Source organism: Aulostomus chinensis, chromosome 5 (assembly GCF_037954235.1).
Source record: "Aulostomus chinensis isolate RoL2024-O1b breed Wild chromosome 5, RoL_Achi_v1.0, whole genome shotgun sequence".
NCBI classification, from domain to species: domain Eukaryota; kingdom Metazoa; phylum Chordata; class Actinopteri; order Syngnathiformes; family Aulostomidae; genus Aulostomus; species Aulostomus chinensis.
In genome coordinates this window covers 20,249,676-20,270,020 of record NC_141324.1, presented here as the reverse complement: position 1 = coordinate 20,270,020, position 20,345 = coordinate 20,249,676, and the positions used below count along the sequence as shown (strand labels likewise).

Below are 20,345 nucleotides of genomic sequence, written 5' to 3'. Positions count from 1 at the left end.
TTTCTCTATACTTTATTGTTTTTGGCGGTGGTATGCCATATTATAATACAATATGCTGTAAATAGAAACGTTTCGGAATATTTGGGCTGCAATCTGAACCAAAGCCGGAAAAAAGTGACCTTTTTCAGGTAAAAATTTCGAAAACTACAAAGGGTAGCGGAAGTGACGTTAAGGCCAAAACTGGAGTGACGCAAAAGACGTAATATTGACATTTGTTTGTGAAAGACAAAAACAGTGGACCCACACGGGATGGTGTATTTTTGGAAACCAACTACCCACCATCGGGACTGACTGAATCGCTTCGCAATATAATGAAGACACAGCTGTAAGTTTTTGAAGGGGCGCTATTCACGACTGGACTTGAAGCAAAGACGAAAGGAGTTCAGGATCCGCAGATGGACAGACCAAGTCGCGAACAAAACAAACCGTGTCACCCTGACTGTACGAGTGGCTGAATCATTCACAGGCTAGCCAGCCACCATACATTTGGTTTGGGTAGTGATTTAAACGCCTCTCTATCTACATATTTTTTCAACCGACCGAGTGTTCGTCTACTTAATTTGAGTATATACATCACCAGTTACCATGGTGGCATAAGGTTTTACAAGCGCTGGCCGCTAGAATAACGAGTTAGCAAGCTAATGTTAGCTGTAGCGAACGTTCCCCTTATTTGAACTTCTGAGTCGCTAGCTACAGAATGTAGCCGAGGTTGTGACTCTGCGTTTGTCTCGTACAGTATTATCTAAAGTTGCTTGTCAGTAGGTAGTTATTTTAAGAATGTGAAGAACAATGGCCAACTTTGAAGCTTACCAGGAGTATCAAAGAATTGAGGACTTTGAGGAGGACTCACCACCAGGGGAGGAGGATTTGCTGGTTCATGTGCCTGAAGGCCTGAAAGGTAAACATGTTATGAAGTGCAAGTAGTCTTTATTAAAAATGACTAACTGCATCTTGAGAGTCCTGTATCTTGTCAGTACTTAGAGGTGGTACAAAATGATGTAAGTGGGTCAAAAATATTTGGGGTTTCTTACCATCTCATGTATTCCTTTTCTTTTACAGATTCATGGCACCACATAAAGAACCTGGATAATTTCTTCACAAGAATATCCTTTCTCGCAGCAATAATTTAATGGGTGGAACAGCAGCTCTGTGACCGTTTACTGTCATTGTATTTGACTGGCAACCTGCCATGTTTTTACAGATGAGTCTAGATTAGTATCTTTAAACTGTGTTACTTTGTGGTTTCACAAGGTCAATGGGAAAGTGGATTGTCTTGTAAAGCTTGTATTTAACAAGTAATGTGAAGTACTGAAGATAGTCCATGTGTTATTTGAGTACGAGCAGTGACTGCTAAGTGTAACCTCATGTTTAATGACTATATTTAATCCTACTGCCTCCATGTCTTCCTTAACCACAATGTCCACATCTATCATTTTCATCAGAAATGTGGCTTTGCCTGTATGATGCTCTCAGAATTCTTTGAACTTGTGTAAGTATCAAGTTGTTAAACACAGTGTTCAGATACCTTCCAAACATCATGATATCTAGGTCCAATTTATGAGGTACCGTTAGAAAGCATTAATGCAGTATTGTATATCAGCCCTGCAATACACCCTCCCTTCATGAGGATGTAGATTGCATTGAATCTTTTTGAGTGAGATGTTAATAAGTGGTGCTAATGAACTCTGCTGGTTTACACTAAGAGATTTCTAATACTTTGTCAGCCCCAATTCACACAAATCATTTTGAGGATGAACTGCTAGACTTTGGTTTTAAGCTGCATGTATTCTAATCAGGTGCAGTTTAATTAGCAAGTGAGTATGGGTCTTTAATTAAAATGTTTGGTTGAGGTGAGTTTGCGGGTCTAACAACAGGATGCTGGTTTTCAGTGAGACTAATTCATGCTGCTCATAAATTTTCATGTTGTTATGACAGTTTAAAATGCCTCAGGCTACATCATAAACAAGCTCAACTAGCTCTGTCGATTTCAACAACAGATGCACATGAATCTCTTATGAAATCATTTCCCCATTTATTGCAGTATTTTTGTTGCTTTGACTTTCATGTTTAACTAAAATCACCCCTCCAGGTCAATGTGCAGAATACTGTTTATTATCTGTTTCTGTTGCCTGAGCAAATTTCTGCTGCTATCATGCCAGTAGGTCATCTCTATTATTAGGTCTTGCTCTGGTGTTCATTAGAATCTGGCCCCAGTGTGTAGTTTATTATCATGTAGCTTGACTTTTTTCTGTTATATGTTTATGGTCCAAAAAAGCATCAAAATTAATCTTTTTTTTTTCTTTTCATCTCATCCCAACAGTCAGTTTTTATTTGTTGTCACATTCACAACCTTCCTTGTCAACTGCGTGGAGTATGATATCCTGTTTGCCAATCGAGCGGTCAATCACACTGGACCGGGTCAGAATCCTTTGGACAGGAGCAAGGTCATGATCCCAGATGCCATCTTACCTAGTGAGCAGTGCACTCAGAGGTAATTGTTTTTTTTATGTATTTATGTGGAGAGGTTGTGTGAGAATCACTTCTTTTCCTGTAGTGGTGAAATAAGTGGGAAAGTCAAAGTGAGTAATTGGAAAAGTCAGATGGACCGATGTGCCTGTCCTCTCATTTCATCTGCTTTGATTAGTAACTTTGTTCTCAAGCACACGTGACGTGGTTGGGGATATTATTAGTCTTTTTAGAGAGAGGCCTTTAGAGGGATTTAATTTGTCTGGCGTAATACAGTTGTAATCAGACTTCAAGACTTAATTTCTTATAAGAGGGTGTCAGATGAGTTCATACTCCAAGATATAGTCACAGGGTAGGAATATGCAGCCTTTTTAGACAGAACTCTCGCTTTTCACTAAAAGATTATGGGAATTTTACTCTTGTTACTTATGCTAAAGATGACTCGAAGCTATTTTACTAACTTTCAGCATGCTGAAGCAGTGATTATGCAGTCTTTTACACAACCTGATATATGATCTCCAACACTTAAAAACAATTGTTGGCATACCTTAGTGGCCTCGTCCCTCAAGACAACTTTTACATACATGCAAAATATGAGATGTGGTCTTATTATTATCCTTGTTTTATTCATACTGGGGAAAAAGTCTTAATGGGGAGTGTTGTCAGCAGGCGTAGGAGGTTGCATTTGTTAAATATCATTTCTGTTAAGTGGTGTTCTATGTGTTTCAACTTGAGCTTGGCTTACAAGTTGCAACATCCTTGCAAGTGATGATTACTTGGAGGGAAGGTATTTGTGTACTGGGTGCAGACTGGCTCAAAGGAACACGTTAATGTAATTGATATCCTCTGTGAGGTAAAACTGACACTTCGGCTGGGCCAGCAACCTGACAACCGCCTGACACTTCACTTGCAGGCTACAAGGAGCAGAGACCGCCCCACACACCAAATGTTGTCATATTTTTATCCCAGAGTAGCTTAGCCTCTGCTTGTTCTCTCCAGCTAGTCTAATAGGCCTCTCATCAATTTGTTCCTGTGCCTGACTCGGCCACACTAGTCATTCACATCAAAGCTAGTGACGTAAAATTGCTTGGCACTAGACTTTGGGATCATCATGTCCCACAGGCTTGGACCTCACCACCTTCCTCATACCCTGCCTCTGCGATTTCCCTTTTAAGGCCACATGCTTGTTTGAAACATGATGATATTTTATTTATTAAAGTTGCAATGATGTAAGAATGAGAGCATCAACAGTTGGTCTGTTTTGGCTGGTGTTTGTTTAAGTCGAGTTTCCAGAAGCCCAGAGTGTTCTGAGCTGTGACAGCGAATACTCAGAAGCTTCCTTAATTATAGAATGAAGGAGGAAGAAAATCTAGGCATAACATGTAAACAGAAGCTCAGTGTCAGTTTAGTAGGTTACAACATGCACCGACAAGGACATTACTCATCTGTCTATCGTGTTTGAAGTCATGAATGTTATTTTTCAATGTTGTAACTGTGTTTCTTTTCCATGGTAGATATAAAATTTAGTAATTTTGACTCTCAGATTTCAGTGTTGCCATCTATTTTTAATCACTGTATTATCTTGTTGGCTTATCTTTCCATACTTTGTTGTGATTCAGGATCCAAGAAAACAGCTGGATCATATTCCTTCTCATCATGGCTGCCATCTTCTGGATCTATCGACTCATTAAAGTTTTTTGCAATGTTCTGAGCTACTGGGAGATCAGGCAGTTCTACATCAAAGCACTGAAGATCAGAATGGTAAAATTCTACACCTGGAATGATTATTCCTACAGCATGTATCTTTATAGATATCTTTCTTTTATTGCCAAGAAGAGATAAAATGACAATTTCCAGATTGTGTTACTTGTTGAAATTACTTTATTAGTCAGTTTAAGCCCTGTTTATTGCCTCCTTGTCCCAGGATGAACTATGCAACTTCACCTGGCAGGAAGTCCAGGACCGGCTCATCAGCCTGCAGCGAGAGCAGCAAATGTGCATACATAAGAAAGAGCTAACAGAACTTGACATCTATCACCGCATCCTGCGATTCAAGAACTACATGGTTGCCATGATAAACAAGTCACTGCTGCCAGTGCAGCTGCAGCTCCCCCTGCTGGGTAATGTGGTTTTCCTCACACAGGGCCTGAAGTACAACTTTGAGCTCATCCTCTTCTGGGGTCCTGGCTCTCTATTTCAGAACAAGTGGAACCTACACCCTAAATACAAGCGCAGTGGAAATCGATTAGAGCTTGCCCAGCAGCTTAGCAGAGTCATCCTGCTCATGGGTTTGGCCAATTTGCTGCTGTGTCCCTTCATCCTGGTGTGGCAGGTGCTCTACGCCTTCTTCAGCTACACTGAAGTGATTCGCAGAGAACCCGGCAGCCTGGGGGCACGTCGCTGGTCACTCTACGGTCGTTTGTACCTGCGTCACTTCAATGAGCTGGACCATGAGCTGCATGGACGCCTCGGCCGGGGCTACAAACCCACATCCAAATACATGAACTCCTTTACATCACCACTGCTGACTGTGCTTGCTAAAAACATTGCCTTCTTCTCTGGCTCAGTGTTGGCTGTGCTCATCGCACTGACTGTCTATGATGAAGACGTTCTGACAGTACAACACATTCTGACTGCTATCACTGTGCTGGGGGTGGTTATTACAATCACCAGGTGAGCCCTAAGGAGACCACGCAGTACTTAAAAGGCATTCTTAATCAACCACAGCTTTTCAAACAAACCTTGTCCATGAATATCCCCCTTGATTTCTTCTCCTAACAGGTATAATAGTGCTGCTTTAAAATGGCCATGTTTTTAATTTGCCCTACACCAGGTCCTTCATCCCAGATGAGCACATGGTTTGGTGTCCAGAACAGCTGCTGCAGTGCATGCTGGCGCACATTCACTACATGCCTGACCACTGGAGGGGCAGCGCGAACAAGAGCGAGACCAGAGATGAGGTGGCACAGTTGTTCCAGTACAAGGCGGTGAGGAAGACACCACCTTAGTGAATAGGCTCACATTTGTCACAGTGAAAGAAAAGTAATGAATACGATAAAGGAGTTTCGTTTATTGATGTAGTGCCACTTGATAATCTTTTTCATGATAAAGATGAAACATTGTAATTTTTTAGAATGTGCTATAAATGTTTTCTGTTCTTATCAGGTGTTCATCTTGGAGGAGTTGCTCAGTCCTATCGTCACACCCTTCATTCTCATCTTTGTTTTGAGGAACAAGTCTCTGGAGATTATTGACTTCTTCAGAAACTTTACTGTGGAGGTGGTTGGAGTTGGAGACATATGTTCCTTCGCACAGATGGACATCAGACGCCATGGAAACCCAACGGTAAGGATTGTTTTGATGAGGAGACGGAGGAGAGTCAAACCCACTGATGTTTAAAACAATTTTAACTTTGGAGTTGAGACAATGTAACTTCTTTTATTGCAGTGGATGTCAGAGGGCCAAACGGAGGCTTCCATATACCAACAAGCTGAGAATGGCAAGACAGAGTTGTCACTCATGCATTTCACCATTAAGAACCCACGCTGGCAGCCACCACAGGAGAGCTCAGTGTTCATCAGCCATCTGAAGGAGAAGGTGCAGCACGATGCACAAGGCGGCCCCTCAACACAGCTGCTCCTCTCTGAAGCACCTCTCTGCACTTCACTGCAGTCCAATGAGTCTACCCCTGGGGTAAGATACCTGTGGCTCTTACCATTGAGCTACATTTACTGGAGAGATTCCTAACTCCCTGGTGTCACTGTAAATATGTTTACAAAATTGCTATGACGTCTTTCGTTTCCAGCCGGACAATCTGTTGGCTAGCGTCCTGGCACACCCCATTCTAACAGCATCTGGACTTCAAGGGCGAGACCATCGCTTTATCCCACCGAGCACTGCTGCTTCTGCTGCTGCCAGTGTCCTGGCCTCTTTGTCCACCTCTCAGCTCGCACACAGCAGCCGTGGCCGCTCTCACAGCCTCCTGCCCTCTTCGCTTCACCCTGAGAGCACCATGTACCGTAGCGATCGCACTGTCATGGACAGGTCTTTATCAGACATTTCTTTCTTATATAAGTCAAATGGATTTCTGTGTGTTGAGAGAAATACATGCAAAGATTTGTCATCAGCGAACATGTTTTTATGTGGATTTCAGTATGTCGAACAGTGATTGTCGTCTACGGAGCAATGCACTGCACTCAGAGTTTGCCTCAGCAGAGATGAGCCTCCACGCCATTTACATGCATGAGGTAATTTCCTGATTATAAATCATGGCCTCTGGCATTGTCAGTGACTTCATAACTCTCTTTTTTGTTTTCCTGTTTTGTGCTTGGGATATTTAAACTGAGAAAATATAAGATCTTCTGCAGTCAGCTTGACTTTAAGTTAACAACAAAGAATTTTGTGATGAACAATTTTTATTGTAAAAAATACTTTAAAACTCTTCTTCTTGAACAATTGGTGTATCTATCCTCCTCAAATGATAGATGTGCTACATCGCATAGAGGCATACCTTTTTAGAGGATCATGTCCTTTTCTGACAACCTCCTCACTCTCCAGCTCCACCAGCAGACCTCCCATCCACAGAGAACTTCAGGGCCATGGCAGAACCCAGTACCGATGAGAGAACTACATACAAACACTGGTAGGTTGAAGACGGACAGTCAGAATTTTTGAGTGAGAAGCTCTGTTTGTTAAATGCAATTGAATGCAGTTAGGCAGCAGCCATGGTTATTCTTAATATCGCCATCGAATCAAAGGAAAAGGACTTCAAATTACTTCAGCAACATTAATACCACCCTAAAAACAAATAGGATTGTGTGTTAACAAGACTATGCCTGTTCTATTGTATCGCTAGGTTTCCAGGCCCATAGTGGTCTAAGTTCTACAGTTTCTATGCCCAACCCAATCCAACTTGGTGGTTGGCAAGAGGAAGAGGAGGAGAATGAAGATGATCAGGAGATTACCAGTGGATCTACTCCAAAACAGGGCACTGGGAGTAGTTGTTGATGTGCCTTATGACATAAGGTACATGTTTTATTTTTAATTCTGTAAGATGACACTGTGGTTTCTACTATGTGGTTCTGGATTCTTAGTATGTTTTGTTGAGCGAAGAAGATGCTGGCTGCAGTCTTGAGAGCGAGGCGGGGCTACACCTAGGAGCGGTTACACCTGGAGCTACATCTATGATTACACTGACAAAATGACATAGTGAAGACACCTATCTTAAAAAGTGTGTTTATGATGTCACATCTCATGAACATGGATTATTCTTAAGGAAATAGTAACCTAAGTCATTAGCAAACCTTTAAAAAAGTGTTTGTTTTAAGTCAAACAAACAAGAGCTTACTATTGACTGTGTTAGCATCTTTCAGCTGCTCATTAGCTTCTGTTGTCAGTGTGTTAGCATCTTCTTGCCATGTGTAAGCAACTGTTAGCTGTGTGTTTCTTGTGTTTTTAGTGTTAGCATCTGTTAGCCTTTTTATTTGCCTGTTATGACCGTGTTAGCAAATTTTAGAGAAGAACCTGATTGCAGAGAATTTTTTTCTCGTTGTGTCTTAGCATCTATAAGGAGTGGACTAGCCTTTGTTGACATCAGCTAGCCACATGTAGCCCTGCCTCATGCGTAGCCCTGCCCCATCCCCCAAGCTGCAGCTGGGTATACTTGATTGAACTTAACAATAATGGCCTTTAACCTGATACATTTCATGTTAATTCTCCTCTCTTTTTTTTTATAGTGTTTACATTTTACTTTCATCAATGAACATTGTGGCCTTAGATGATCGTCATGGAGAATTAAGCATGGACCTTTAAAACTTCCTTCATGTTTGTTGTGAGAGGTTCTCTTTAGATAACCACTGTCTCCGCTCCTCCACCTCATCCTGTCACACCAGGCAGACTATGGCATCAGGGAAACCATACGTCTTCCGTCTGTCTAATCCTGATTTAATCATAAACTTGTACAGACAAACTGTGTTTAACTTGACAAAGTATTCACAAGATCATTGTGTGACGTTAATGCAAAAGGCTCATTACGGCATCTGCTGTGCCCCTGTGAGCACAACTGAAGTATTTGTACATCACAAGGTTTCACAGTCTGCAGTTTTTCACAGAATATTGGGCTGCATCATAGCTACCTGAACAATTATGATCTTACAAAAAAAAAAAATCACTACATAAGTTGTGCTGTTTGACCCGTGTGATTTGTAAATACACTTACTTATCCTGGAAAAGTCCACATTTTTACTATTGGATCTAATCCTAAAACATACACCAAGTATTGATGTGAAAAGAAGCCCAATTGTACAGAAGCCACTACTAAAACAGCGTTTGTTCTTTGGGAAAAGATCAGTGTCTTTAAAATAGATATGCACATGCTGTCCGTGTTAGTGGGCCTAAATACAGATTTACTCAGTATTAATATTCTACAGCTGTTGTATGAAGACCACACTATTCCTTTTAAGAAAAGAACTGGACTGAACTCACGGATCCCAAATACACTTGTCATCAAAACCAAATGCAGAACGAAGGTGTGTTTTAATTCTATTTAAGCTGGACACAATGTCTGCGTTATGCCTTAACTTCTATATTTAAATCCTAGTTTTCCGTATTACCTCAGTGGCAGTGAAGAAAACGTATGTCCCAGTCAGTACCTCAGCGGTGTATTTACTCTTGTGTAAATATAAATACATAGTAGTTCTTTATGAGGTGTACAGGTGCACCTTTTTAACTGCATTTTGATTTTAATGGCAGGTGTAAATGGAATTCAGGTCATTTTGTTGTTTTATTACTTTGTCAGAAAAGTCAAGCATTGATGTCCCAGAAAGACTAAGTCTAAAGAATATATTTCCTTTTTAGAACAAAACAGGGTGGTGTTGCTTTAAATTAAATCTTCTTAAAAAAAAGTTCATGTAAAAGTGGAACTTAATCATAAGGGCTGACTTCAGAGCGTGCACAGGTTTTCTGCAATGTAATGTTTGAAGAGAACATGACAAAAGGTTTTTTCCTTTTTTGTTTTCTTTCAAAGAGCATGAGAAGTGTTTGCACAGTCAGCATGTTAGCTTTAGATTTATTTATTCCCTCTATCCCCTCCGATATTTTATTGATGTCTAAGCGTATTATTTATTTAAAAGGAAAAATCATTTATTTAGATTTTGTGAGATAATTTGCTATCTCCAAAATGTATGATCTATTTGATTAATTAAAAAGCTTTCTCCCCCAAATTTAATAATAATGATTTTAATTTTTGTAAAATTTTGATGGTATTCTTTTATTAAGACAAAAAGACCCCCAGCTGCATGATACTGAATGTGATATATGCGTATAGGAAGCCAGCACTGCATTTGCTTCTCAGTGCAGTGCACAAAAAAAATTGCTCACACATTTTTAAATGTCACTCTGCACATGGATAGTAAAATAGTCTTCACTTTGAATGCAAGACTTCAGAGCTTAAACATACATCTTTTCCATTTCGTGTTAGAAATAATGCCACTTTTCGTCACGAGTGTGTATTTGTCTGTGGAAGGACTGCGTTTTCACATCTGCATAATTATGCTAAAAAAAAACAAAAAACTCAAGAATTTTTGCACTGACAGTAAATAATCTGTTTTTAAATGTGTGTACATATATAAATATATATTATAAATATAATATTTGCATCAGTTACATTTTAGAAAGGGCAGGTCTCAAAGGGACACTGAGTCAGTCTCCACCCTAGTTGACCTCTTCTTATCGTTTGTATATAAGCATCAGTACCTATGGTATTACCGTTGTCCACAGCAGACCACCTGGAAACACTGTGGCCAATCATCTAAGGTTGTTCTTACCTCTGATCAATAAAAGTTTGCCCTCTAGGTGACCATGTGTGCCCATGTCACACTGTTAAATAGGCTTACATGGGTATTGTAGTCACTGTTTCTTTGTGATGCATCCAACAAATGCAGTGAGCTCAAGTTGTAGAGACACTGGAGCTCAACTTCGGGTGGCGGAGTTGATTTCTTTTGACCATCTCTGCAGTTACACCTCACTGTTATTGTTGTCATTTTATTTGAAGCAGTGCCTTAGTATTAAGGATTTGTATTTATAGAAGCATTTCATGTAAACCATCATCAGATTTACTGTCAGCAAATACGTACAGTGTTCTTTTTTAGCAAGTCATGGTCGAAGGTCAGGGTGGGAGTGAACGTGTGGATATGGCTTGTAAGATTTTAAAAAACAAAACAAAAAAAACATCGAAATCTTGTGTCTGTTCAAAGCAAACTTCTTATCGTGGTATCTAAGTCAAGCAGCAGGAGCGTGTCTCTGTCATCAAACCCTTCATTCTCACCGGGTTTCATATCCACTACACGCCAGTCAAACAATCACAACGACTGGAACAAGGTGCTAAGTTTTCATCCTGGAGTGTTGAATATGTTTTAAGACATGTTTTGTTGCATAGGTTTTGTTTGTGCAAGTTAAGAAAACACTAGCTGAAAAATTAAACATGCCAAAAGAACTTGTTTTCGGCACAGCTTTACATTACTCGTGTTGTTTTCTGTGAGTGAGTAGAAAAGCAAATAAATCTTATTTTGAGTGTATTTAATCCTTTCACGTGTTATTGATTATGTGATGTTTATTTGAAATAAAAATCTATTTTAATTTTCCGTCTTTTCACGTGATTAGTTTGCCTGTTTGGATCAGTTCCACACCAGCGACCTTTTCTTTCACAGTAAAATCATTGTTTATTTGATGTACTGGAAAAGTCACATTTGATAAATCCCCAAAATATGAGTGTTAAACTTCCTGCTACCATAATGTCTAAATGTTGAGAATTTGTTAAAATTCCACTTACTGTCGTAACATGCTAATAAAAGGTATAATAACTGTTTTTAGCGGAGCGCAATAAGCTGTTTTAATGATCCTGATACAAAAAAAAAAAAACAGTTTAGATGAAATCTGAGATTATATTACAAAGTTGGACTACCATCAACCCAAATATTCTTTGATAAAGGGAACATTTGGACGAGGGCTTGTAACCATTTTATAACGAGCTAATTCGTGGTCCTTAATAATAAATGGCAAGAGGGAAAGCCTGGAAAATGCACATAGCTTCATGAAAGGCGTGTATATTATCTTATCTTGTCGTCTCTGGACTCCTGAGATTTATCAGTTCTTCGGAGGTCCCAGACCTCAACCTATGTGTAACTGTAATTCACAGACATTAATTTGACACAACTTAATGTCGGATGGTGTCCACTTAAATGCATGTCTTCTTCAGCTTTTGGTTTGTATACAATATTTCCTGTTTTGTCAAGTCAAATTGTCATGTATAGTGTTTCTTGCTGGGGAATCCACACACCCAGCTCACACATGCATGTGGATACATGCTATGTGAGTCCAAACTTGTTTATAATATTGTCCATATTGTAAATAAATATTTAATGATGTTTCCATTTTCTTTCTCTCCAGTCTCCTCTAGCTCTCTTTGGACCATTCAGGAGACATTTACGCCATCTAGTGTTCGTTCTGTGCAGTATGACTCATTCTTCTCACTCTATTAGCCCTGTAAATACTGTTGAGGCAGCAGCCATGTGTTTCCCACTCTCAACGTGATATGACCGTGACCTTATATTTGAAATGGCTGAGAGGTCAGGTGGAAGGTGTTAGCGAGAATAGGTTTCATCTATGTTGTCATATTGTCCCATCACATGAAACTTCATTCTTGCAATATTAGTACTTCTTCACACATACAGTAGCCCGACGCTGTTTACCTGTCGATTATCCTCTGTTGTGATGTGCAGGTTTGAGGCTCAGCAGGAGGATGAATACCAAAGCTTTTTTTTTTTTGAAAATACCAATCACAGAGGTAAGTACTGAAGGGATGTCACCTTGGGTGACAAAAAAAAATAAAGAAAAAAAATAATTTAACTCTTAACTATTAAATCAATGTTCCTGATTTATATGTTAAAGTTTTGCATGATTGTTGAGCAGAAAAGAAACTTTTTTTTTTTTCCAAATTATTTGTCCTTTTTTTCATTTTAGTCACTTTAGTGCCAGAAGCATGGAAACCAAACTCAGAAGCCAGAGCAAGATAAAGCCAGAGGCAACAGCGGATTACTGACTGCTAGAGTTTCGGGGGGTTTAAATCAGGTCCAGGCAACCTGTTGCTGTCAGTCAAGGACACGGGGTGGGTGGGGGGGAAATCCCACAGTGAAAGGCTGGGAGAAAAATAATGAACGAAAGACAAATAATGAATGAAAGGAGTTAAATAAACCATCTCTCCTTTCTAGGTTTTATATATATATGTGACTAGTTTGGATTGAAAAATACTTCAAAAATTCTATCTGGAAAGCGTATTCATTGTGGTGAAGATGTGTGAGAGATACATATATATTTTAGTCCTTTATACAATATGAAGTCATAACTTAATAATGGTTCTGATGCTCTACATGAGTAAAGCAGCTGTCAGAGTTGTGGGAAACATTGTGTCACCAGCTCGTAGTCAGGTTCAACTTCACAGCTTAGTCCAAAACTGGAAAAAGAACCAAATGTCAGGAACATTCATAATTAGGTTGTCACTTTGATGAACTTCAGTGAAAGTTCCTCATTGCAGCATTTATTTGAGCATAAGTCATTAAGTTGGGCCTGTCAAATTTCTCTATGTATTGAAAAGGAAAAGTACATTTTTCTTGTAACGTTCACAAATGCCACTTGAAATGTTTATTGCCATCGAGGTAACAGGACGATCAGAAAAGTGCAAGAGGCGGTGAATTATTGTGGAATTTCCACATTTTAAACTTTTGATCAGAGATGATTTTGTGTAGGGAATAATCCTGGCTCCAAGTTGGGGCAAATGTAACGAGGTAGAGGAAACGGTTTCACGTGATCATCACCTTGATCCATTAGAAGTAAAAAGTACATCAAATACTGGATGATCAAGTAAGCTCATATATTTAAAAAAAAAACGATACTAATTTAGAGTAACAAAGTATTCCTTCCAAATTATTGTGCACCACAGATCTGTCAGCCCCTCAATGCAAATATTGCCTCAACATAGTGACATCAACGTTATATAGATATTAGGCTGACTAGGAACTCAGAGGAGCCGTGAGAAATGTGGGAAAAATTAGACATTAGATGACTTTCAAATCACCCGAAGATGTTGAGAACAAAATATAACGACACTGACTGGATGAACAGGTTCAACATCAAGATCAGAACAGCTGGTTTATCTCAGGTGAAGAATGGGGCCTTGGAGCAACTGTCTTATCTCACAGATAAACTGCAAGCTATCAAGTCTGGCCACTAACACGCAAGGGTCAGCTGTGCCAAACTGGTTCCTTTGTGATATAAATCAACTTCATATTCAGCTACATCTGACTCCACATGAGTTGGAAAGCATCAGTGAGGCAGAGCCACTTAAATCGTGGGTTCTATTTCTGAGTTTACATTAGTTCTTACTACAGTATTTGTGCAGGTACTGTAGGTAAAGGTGGGGTCCGTGGATTCTTAGAGGATGACAAACTCTGTCTGATGACCTGGGAGATACTAAAAATGAGAGACATTTTATGTTGTACTGTCCCAGGTACCTCTTTGAAGAACAAGTTTGATCTCTGATTATTTCTTCAGAAAGTGAACTTCCCGTGTAGCAAATTTAATTTGTGGGACAAGAGTGAAATACCATGTTTATTTAAGCTGTAGTTGCATCCTCTTAACTGTCTTATACATAGAATAAGTAAGATATGAAGTGTCTGATAAGCCCATGCAGGCTGGGCCCTTGAGTGTACCACACTCTAATGAACAAATAAATGAATCTGTGAGAGCAAGCTTTTGCAAAATGAATTAAACATAAAATACAGTTGTACAAGTACAATTAATCAAATAGATACTTAGACTTTCAAATAGACTTTGTGGCTTTTCCAAGAGTAATTTAGAGTCACACACCTGATAGCAAGAAGGTAAACAACAGCAGGAGAAAAGCAAGTGCTGCAATTAAAATCTGGCAAACAAGCAGGCCTAAAACATTTTGGTATGAATCGTCAAAGAGTTGTTTATGACATGGATGCAGTAGTAGTTCGCAGCCTGCTGCAGTGTGCGGTCCAGCAGAGGCCAGGCCAGGCCAGGCCGAGCCGGACTGTCTCCTATCTCCCCAGTAAATGACAAGTCTATTTTGGAAAGGAGGCAGCGCCAAAGTGGGCACGTCAGCTATCTGGCATGATGCTGGGCTGGAGAAGAAAGAAAAAATAAGTCTAGTCAACCGCCCACCGCAGGAGACTGGGGGATGTTCCACCACTCTGAATTCATAACTATTTTCAGGATATTTAAGCACAAAGACGACATTTTTTGGCGGGATTTTTAAAAACAAATATTGGAGTGTCCAACCAGGAAATCTTCGCGACCAAGCCCACATGACTCTTTGCCTGAGTGGCTGAAGACTTTCAAGGTGAAAAAGCAATTTTCGGTCTAAAGTATAAATAGATGTAATATCACATATGAAATGAATAAATATACAGTGAACTTTACCTGATGTACAGTATTGTCTTAAAGTCATATCTGTGTAAATGTACGTGTAAAAGCTACTGTCCATCCGCACCTGCAAGGGTTAGGCTAGCTGTTAGCTACCGAGCTTCAGTGAGGCTAATTTTAACTACGTAGCTCCCATTTTCACAGCTTCACAAAACAGTACCCTTTTGCGTAAATTTCCAAGATTATTTTAAAAAGGCGTGTTCTCATTGTATGAGCAGAAATGAAGAGCGTTTCTGAAGTGGAAGCTTTATCAAACAGCTGATATCCAGTTTGCTTCTACAAATGGCAATAGACAGAGACGGGGTCTGACAGCTGAGGTTATTTTTGGGACACTCCGTTCAAGCGACAGAGGTGACAAAGCTGGCGAATGTCACTCTTTGAAAGGCACATATCTGCTCTATTTGACCTTCTTACAGGGGAATTCGTGTATTGTTGTTTATTAATGTATTGAACAGGCTGCATGGAGTGAAGTTTAAAGTATTTACATCGAAGAATGTCTGTGGAGCCATGACAGGGATACCGTTACTGACACTTACTGTCAGTGCCAGCTATAAATATGTCAATCTAACCTTGGGATTTATGTCTGTTTTCTTAACGTTAAATATTTTCAAAGCGTGAAAAAAACAAACACACATAGTTTTGCGGTGCAATGTAAAATGCTTTGTAATTTGTAACAAATCAAACTAGATTTAAAAATGTTTTTGTGATTATTTTGTCTGTAATTACAAAATGATCAACAATATTAGAAGGAACTTCATGTGTTCCCATTTGACATCGAAGGCATATTGAAATGGCAATGATGTGCTTTCTTTGGGGGATCTGTGCCAAACTAGGTAAAATAATCCAGTGTTAGGCCCACAGACAGGGATATCTCAGGTGTTACAGCAGCAAAGGTCAGCAAAAATAGGGCAACAAAACATAGTAAATGATGGTAAACAAACATGCAGCGTTAAGGCAAACACTGAACAAAAAATGTGCAAAATAAGCATAAAATTATAAGGTTTACGCAAGGAATTCTACAAAATAACATTATGTAGAAGTGGACAAGTAAGCTGAGACAATATGGACAGAGAGATTCACAGATCAGTCACTATTGCAGAGTTAATATTAAGATAATTACCCTGAGTGATTGATCTGTAATTGTAGAGTGCTGTTTGCAGGCTGGGATTGCCCTGCAGCGCCGCAAGTCTTCATTTAGAATACTTTTTGATGTACAATTTGCCTTTAGCGACTATGGCCTCCTGTGATTTGGATATTGTACTCAGCCATTATGCACTTTTGATTTATTGTTCAGCCCTTATCAAAACCCTGCTCATTTGCTTATTGGTTATTCTTCCTGTTTAGTCTTACATATGATTTATTCAGCTATATTTTGATATTCAACTTTTCTTTGACTATAGGAATAAAAAATGGATCCAAATTTGTTTGGAGGAGCACCCAGGTTCCTTACCCGTCCCAAGGCCTTTGCTGTGTGTGTTGGCAAGGATGCTACACTTAGCTGCACTATCGTAGGCAGCCCAACTCCACTTATCACCTGGGAAAAGGAAAAACTGAAGATGACATCTGGGGGCCGCTTTAAGACCGTGGAGGATGGGGATGTGTACCGTCTCACCATCTATGACTTAACACTTGAAGATAGTGGCCAGTACATGTGTCGGGCCAAAAACAACATTGGTGAAGCTTATGCCGCTGTGACCCTCAAAGTGGCCCTGCCAACAGAGATGGCTCAGAGGGCCCCTGTTTTCATGGTTAAGCCTACCTCTACACGTGTGGGTTTGGGAGGTGATGTTGTTTTCCACTGCCGCGTTGCAGCTCACCCTGAGGCCAACTTTGACTGGGAGAAGGACGGACGTTACTTAGGGGAGACCAACCGCATCAAGATTGTTTCTGACAGCGACAGCAGCACCTTAAAGATCCAGAGTGTACGTAACCTGGACAGCGGCACCTACACCTGCAGGGCCCAGAACACTGTGGGTCGTGCACACGCTGCAGCAGCTCTTGTTGTAGATGCCCAGGATGCTTACCCAGTTGCTGGAGACAAGAATAACACCTCTCTCCTCTCTCACCTCCAAAAACGCAAAGAAGAAATGAAGAAAGACATAACGATCTATCGTACTGATGATAGCAGCTCCTCTGTTTCTTCGCTCTCCACATCCAAAATCACAGATGGTTTGAGTTCTCTTAATGTGGAACATGAAATGAGGTCATCTATGCTTGCAAAGTTGCCCAAAGGTGTATTCACTCGTACCTGCACAGTGACAGAAGGAAAACACGCCAAACTCAGCTGCTTTGTGACAGGTCACCCCAAGCCCCACATTATTTGGAGGAAGGATGGAACAAACATCAGTGAGGGTCGGAGGCATGTCATTTATGAGGACCAAGCTGAGAATTTCATCCTCAAGATCCTGTTCTGTAAGCAGAGTGACAATGGCTTCTACACTTGCAATGCTACCAATATGGCTGGACAGACCTACAGTGCTGTATTGGTAACAGTCAAAGGTAAGCCTTTTTTTTTTTAATTAACCTTTGTGGCCATGCTTCATCTGGTATTCTGCATAAATCACAGCTTGGAATCCTCTTTAAATCAATCAAAGTTCTTTAGAATGTTCAGTAGTTGAATACATAATTTGCCAACACCTGTAGCTCCACTACAGAATGACAATTTTGACTCTTATGTCCAACATGTCCTATTACAAATTTGAAAATCTTTGCAGCCCAAAAAGGAAACATGTCACGTGCTGAAACAGTGTGGCTAATGCTTCTGCGTTTAATTGCAGTAACTATGGATGCGGCACAGAAGAATTCTTGCCAGATAACATCACTGTTGGCAACAGCATTATTCTAAATGTGTCCAAATCACTGTACTAAAGTGTTATTTAAATGTCTGATAATGTTTGTGGCTTTTCACAACATGGTTGAATTCTGGCTCAGCCTCTGAAGGAGGGTGTAGTGTTGCAGCTATTTTCTGCTGGTGATGAGAAGTTCACAGTTGCTGAGATGGTCACACACATACTGGAACACATTGGCACTACTGCTACTGTGACTTCCCAGGGGGAGAAACAGGCTATAGCAGGAGACCGCAGAGTCTCATTAGTCGCCTCTTATTTTGATTGAGAAGTTTTTGCTACCGGTTCCCTTCATGGTAGAAGCAAATACTCAGTGAGACCAGGAGGGAAACTAAAGAGGGAACTTGTTTGAACTGCTTTATATTATGGTCTGGGTGAATACTCTTTTCCTGTTGGCTTCAGGGTGTTCATTCGTTTTTGATTTATGGACAACTGTCAAGAAGTTTAGTAAATTGTCGGTTCATTTTTTCAGATAAATGTTACGTGGCAACAACCACAGCAGGAGGGATACAGTCAAAGTCTGGAGCAGTTAATTCATGTATTTGGAAATTTGAATCTGGGACGCAGCTAAAGAATGGGAAACAAGAGAAAAGGGAGCAACAGAAGTGTAGCTGATTAGAAATAGCTCCCATTTCCAGGTGCAAGCTAGGGTGTGTTGTATTTATTGGTAGTGAATGTTTCCATTGCACAAGAAGTAATCAGTTCAAGATGGGAAAATGTGTCTGATACACCTTTGGAACTCCCTTAGACCAGCTACTTATGAAGTGAGTGCTTTGAACAACTGTAGAATGTCTGCACAAACTGTTTGCAACCACCTGAGAGGAGCTGGCTTATGTGATTTACAGAGGTGTGAACAGCCTTCAGTGGACAAATGAATCCTGTTGTCAGCTCTATTATGCTCTATTATGACAGCTCTGGTGGAGTTAATGGCCCAGAGAGGCATGCATCATTGACATCAGACATCATCGACTCATGATCACGCAAGGAAACATGAATGTAGTTTGATGAGGTTTTGCACATTATTGTTGTGCCCTCAATATAAAGTCACTTTTCAGTGAGACAATACTGGACTTTGTGTTGCTAGGCTGCAGACACAGTTACTGGAAGCTGAAAACATCCCTGTTCTCTGGTAGCCTCCATATTCAGAAGACATGTCCTCATTCTGGCCAGTCATCTGCATCGGTGTATTCCTGTAGCTGGAATAACAGAGAGCTCCACTGCTGTTGAGGAGGAATGAGATCACATTCCATGAGTCTCAATCAATAACCTCATTTGTTTTATTCAAAGGAGATCATCTGAATTATTACAATTTAAATGGTGGACGATTGAAAGGGAAAGTTTGACCACTGACCACAAAATGTTTGTACATCATAAGTGTCACAAGTGTTGTGTTTATGTTTCAATGTATTTGTTCTTCCTGTTTCCCGGATGGCAGTCAGTCAACTGTAAAGCAGTAGTCAGTTCTTCAATCTTAGATATTTTCAGGATTCATTCCCTTGTGAAAATAATACAAATGATAAATTAAGTGTCTTTAGTAAAGTTAAAAGTTGTGCTGAGTAAATCAGTGCAATAGTTAAAACCTAGGCCACTTGACAATAAATCCAAAACCAATTTTAAATGGTTGGAAGTATTGTACGTATACTGAAATGTATTATTAATTTTGTATGTTCATATAACCTGGTTTATCTTCATTGTTTCAGAGCCTAAGGTGCCATTCAGGAGGAAGCTTCAAGATGTGGAGGTACAAGAAAAATCTTCAGCCACGCTGATGTGTGAGGTGCCTGTCAGTTCCAGCCAAGCCAACTGGTTCATGGAGGAAACGCGTCTGGAACAAAATGCTAAATATCGCATGGAGGAAGAAGGCACCCAGCGTCGTCTCACCATACACAACGTCACCACTAATGATGATGGTGTTTACATCTGTGAGATGAAAGAGGGCAGCCGCACTGTGGCTGAGCTCACTGTCTTGGGTATGATTGAGACCTTTTTATTTCTTCACTTTTGGTTCAATGGACTTGCAGATTTCTCTTGGAAATAGTTTCACCTTTTCAGTGCATCCAGTACACCCAGTAAGTAACATGCTTCCTCCCATTTCCCAGGCAATATTACCAAGAAGCTTCCTCGGAGGACGGTAGTTCCTGTCAGTGACACTGTCATCTTCTGTGTGGAGCTGGAGCATCCCTGCCCTGATGCACACTGGACCCGCAATGGGGAAAAGCTTAAGGAGGATTCTCGTATTTCCATTGCTTGTGTGCTCAGGCAGTACACTCTGACAATTAGAGAGTGTCAGGCCGATGATTCTGGAGAAGTGGCATTTGTAGCTGGAGACTGTAAGACCTCCACTCGTTTCACTGTCACTGGTGAGCATTAGTGACATCATCATCTAATTCTCTTTGACAGGACTGTTATAAGCAGGAAGAGCAATGCTTAGTGATTTTGCCGAAATGTCTTTTCAGCATATTTATGGGCTTTCATTTTTCAAAACAACCTGTTACAGATTGTACAGAGATTACAACAAGGAACTGTAAGCAG

The 20,345-nt window shown here is 40.2% G+C and overlaps 2 protein-coding genes across 4 annotated transcripts in view; both read left to right on the top strand.

Annotated features, from left to right (window-relative positions):
- Window positions 1–148: 148 nt before the first annotated feature.
- Window positions 149–11,715, top strand: atg9b (autophagy related 9B). The gene is made up of 14 exons (XM_086203786.1): window positions 149–898; window positions 1,060–1,105; window positions 1,427–1,489; window positions 2,321–2,491; window positions 4,086–4,227; window positions 4,391–5,139; window positions 5,300–5,453; window positions 5,632–5,811; window positions 5,914–6,159; window positions 6,272–6,510; window positions 6,620–6,713; window positions 7,024–7,108; window positions 7,322–7,491; window positions 8,202–11,715. The coding sequence occupies exons 1-13, from the start codon at window positions 790–792 to the stop codon at window positions 7,471–7,473; spliced, it is 2,430 nt and encodes an 809-aa protein (XP_086059912.1). The 5' UTR covers window positions 149–789; the 3' UTR covers window positions 7,474–7,491; window positions 8,202–11,715.
- Window positions 11,716–14,788: 3,073 nt separating this feature from the next.
- Window positions 14,789–20,345, top strand: part of obscnb (obscurin, cytoskeletal calmodulin and titin-interacting RhoGEF b) — a 60,175-nt gene continuing 54,618 nt past the window's right edge. For all 3 annotated transcript variants that reach the window (XM_086203775.1, XM_086203776.1, XM_086203774.1), the window contains exons 1-4: window positions 14,789–14,884; window positions 16,368–17,466; window positions 19,514–19,783; window positions 19,913–20,173. In XM_086203775.1, the coding sequence (XP_086059901.1) occupies window positions 16,377–17,466; window positions 19,514–19,783; window positions 19,913–20,173 (1,621 nt within the window). In that variant the 5' untranslated portion in view covers window positions 14,789–14,884; window positions 16,368–16,376. The remainder of the gene's footprint in view (window positions 14,885–16,367; window positions 17,467–19,513; window positions 19,784–19,912; window positions 20,174–20,345) is intronic.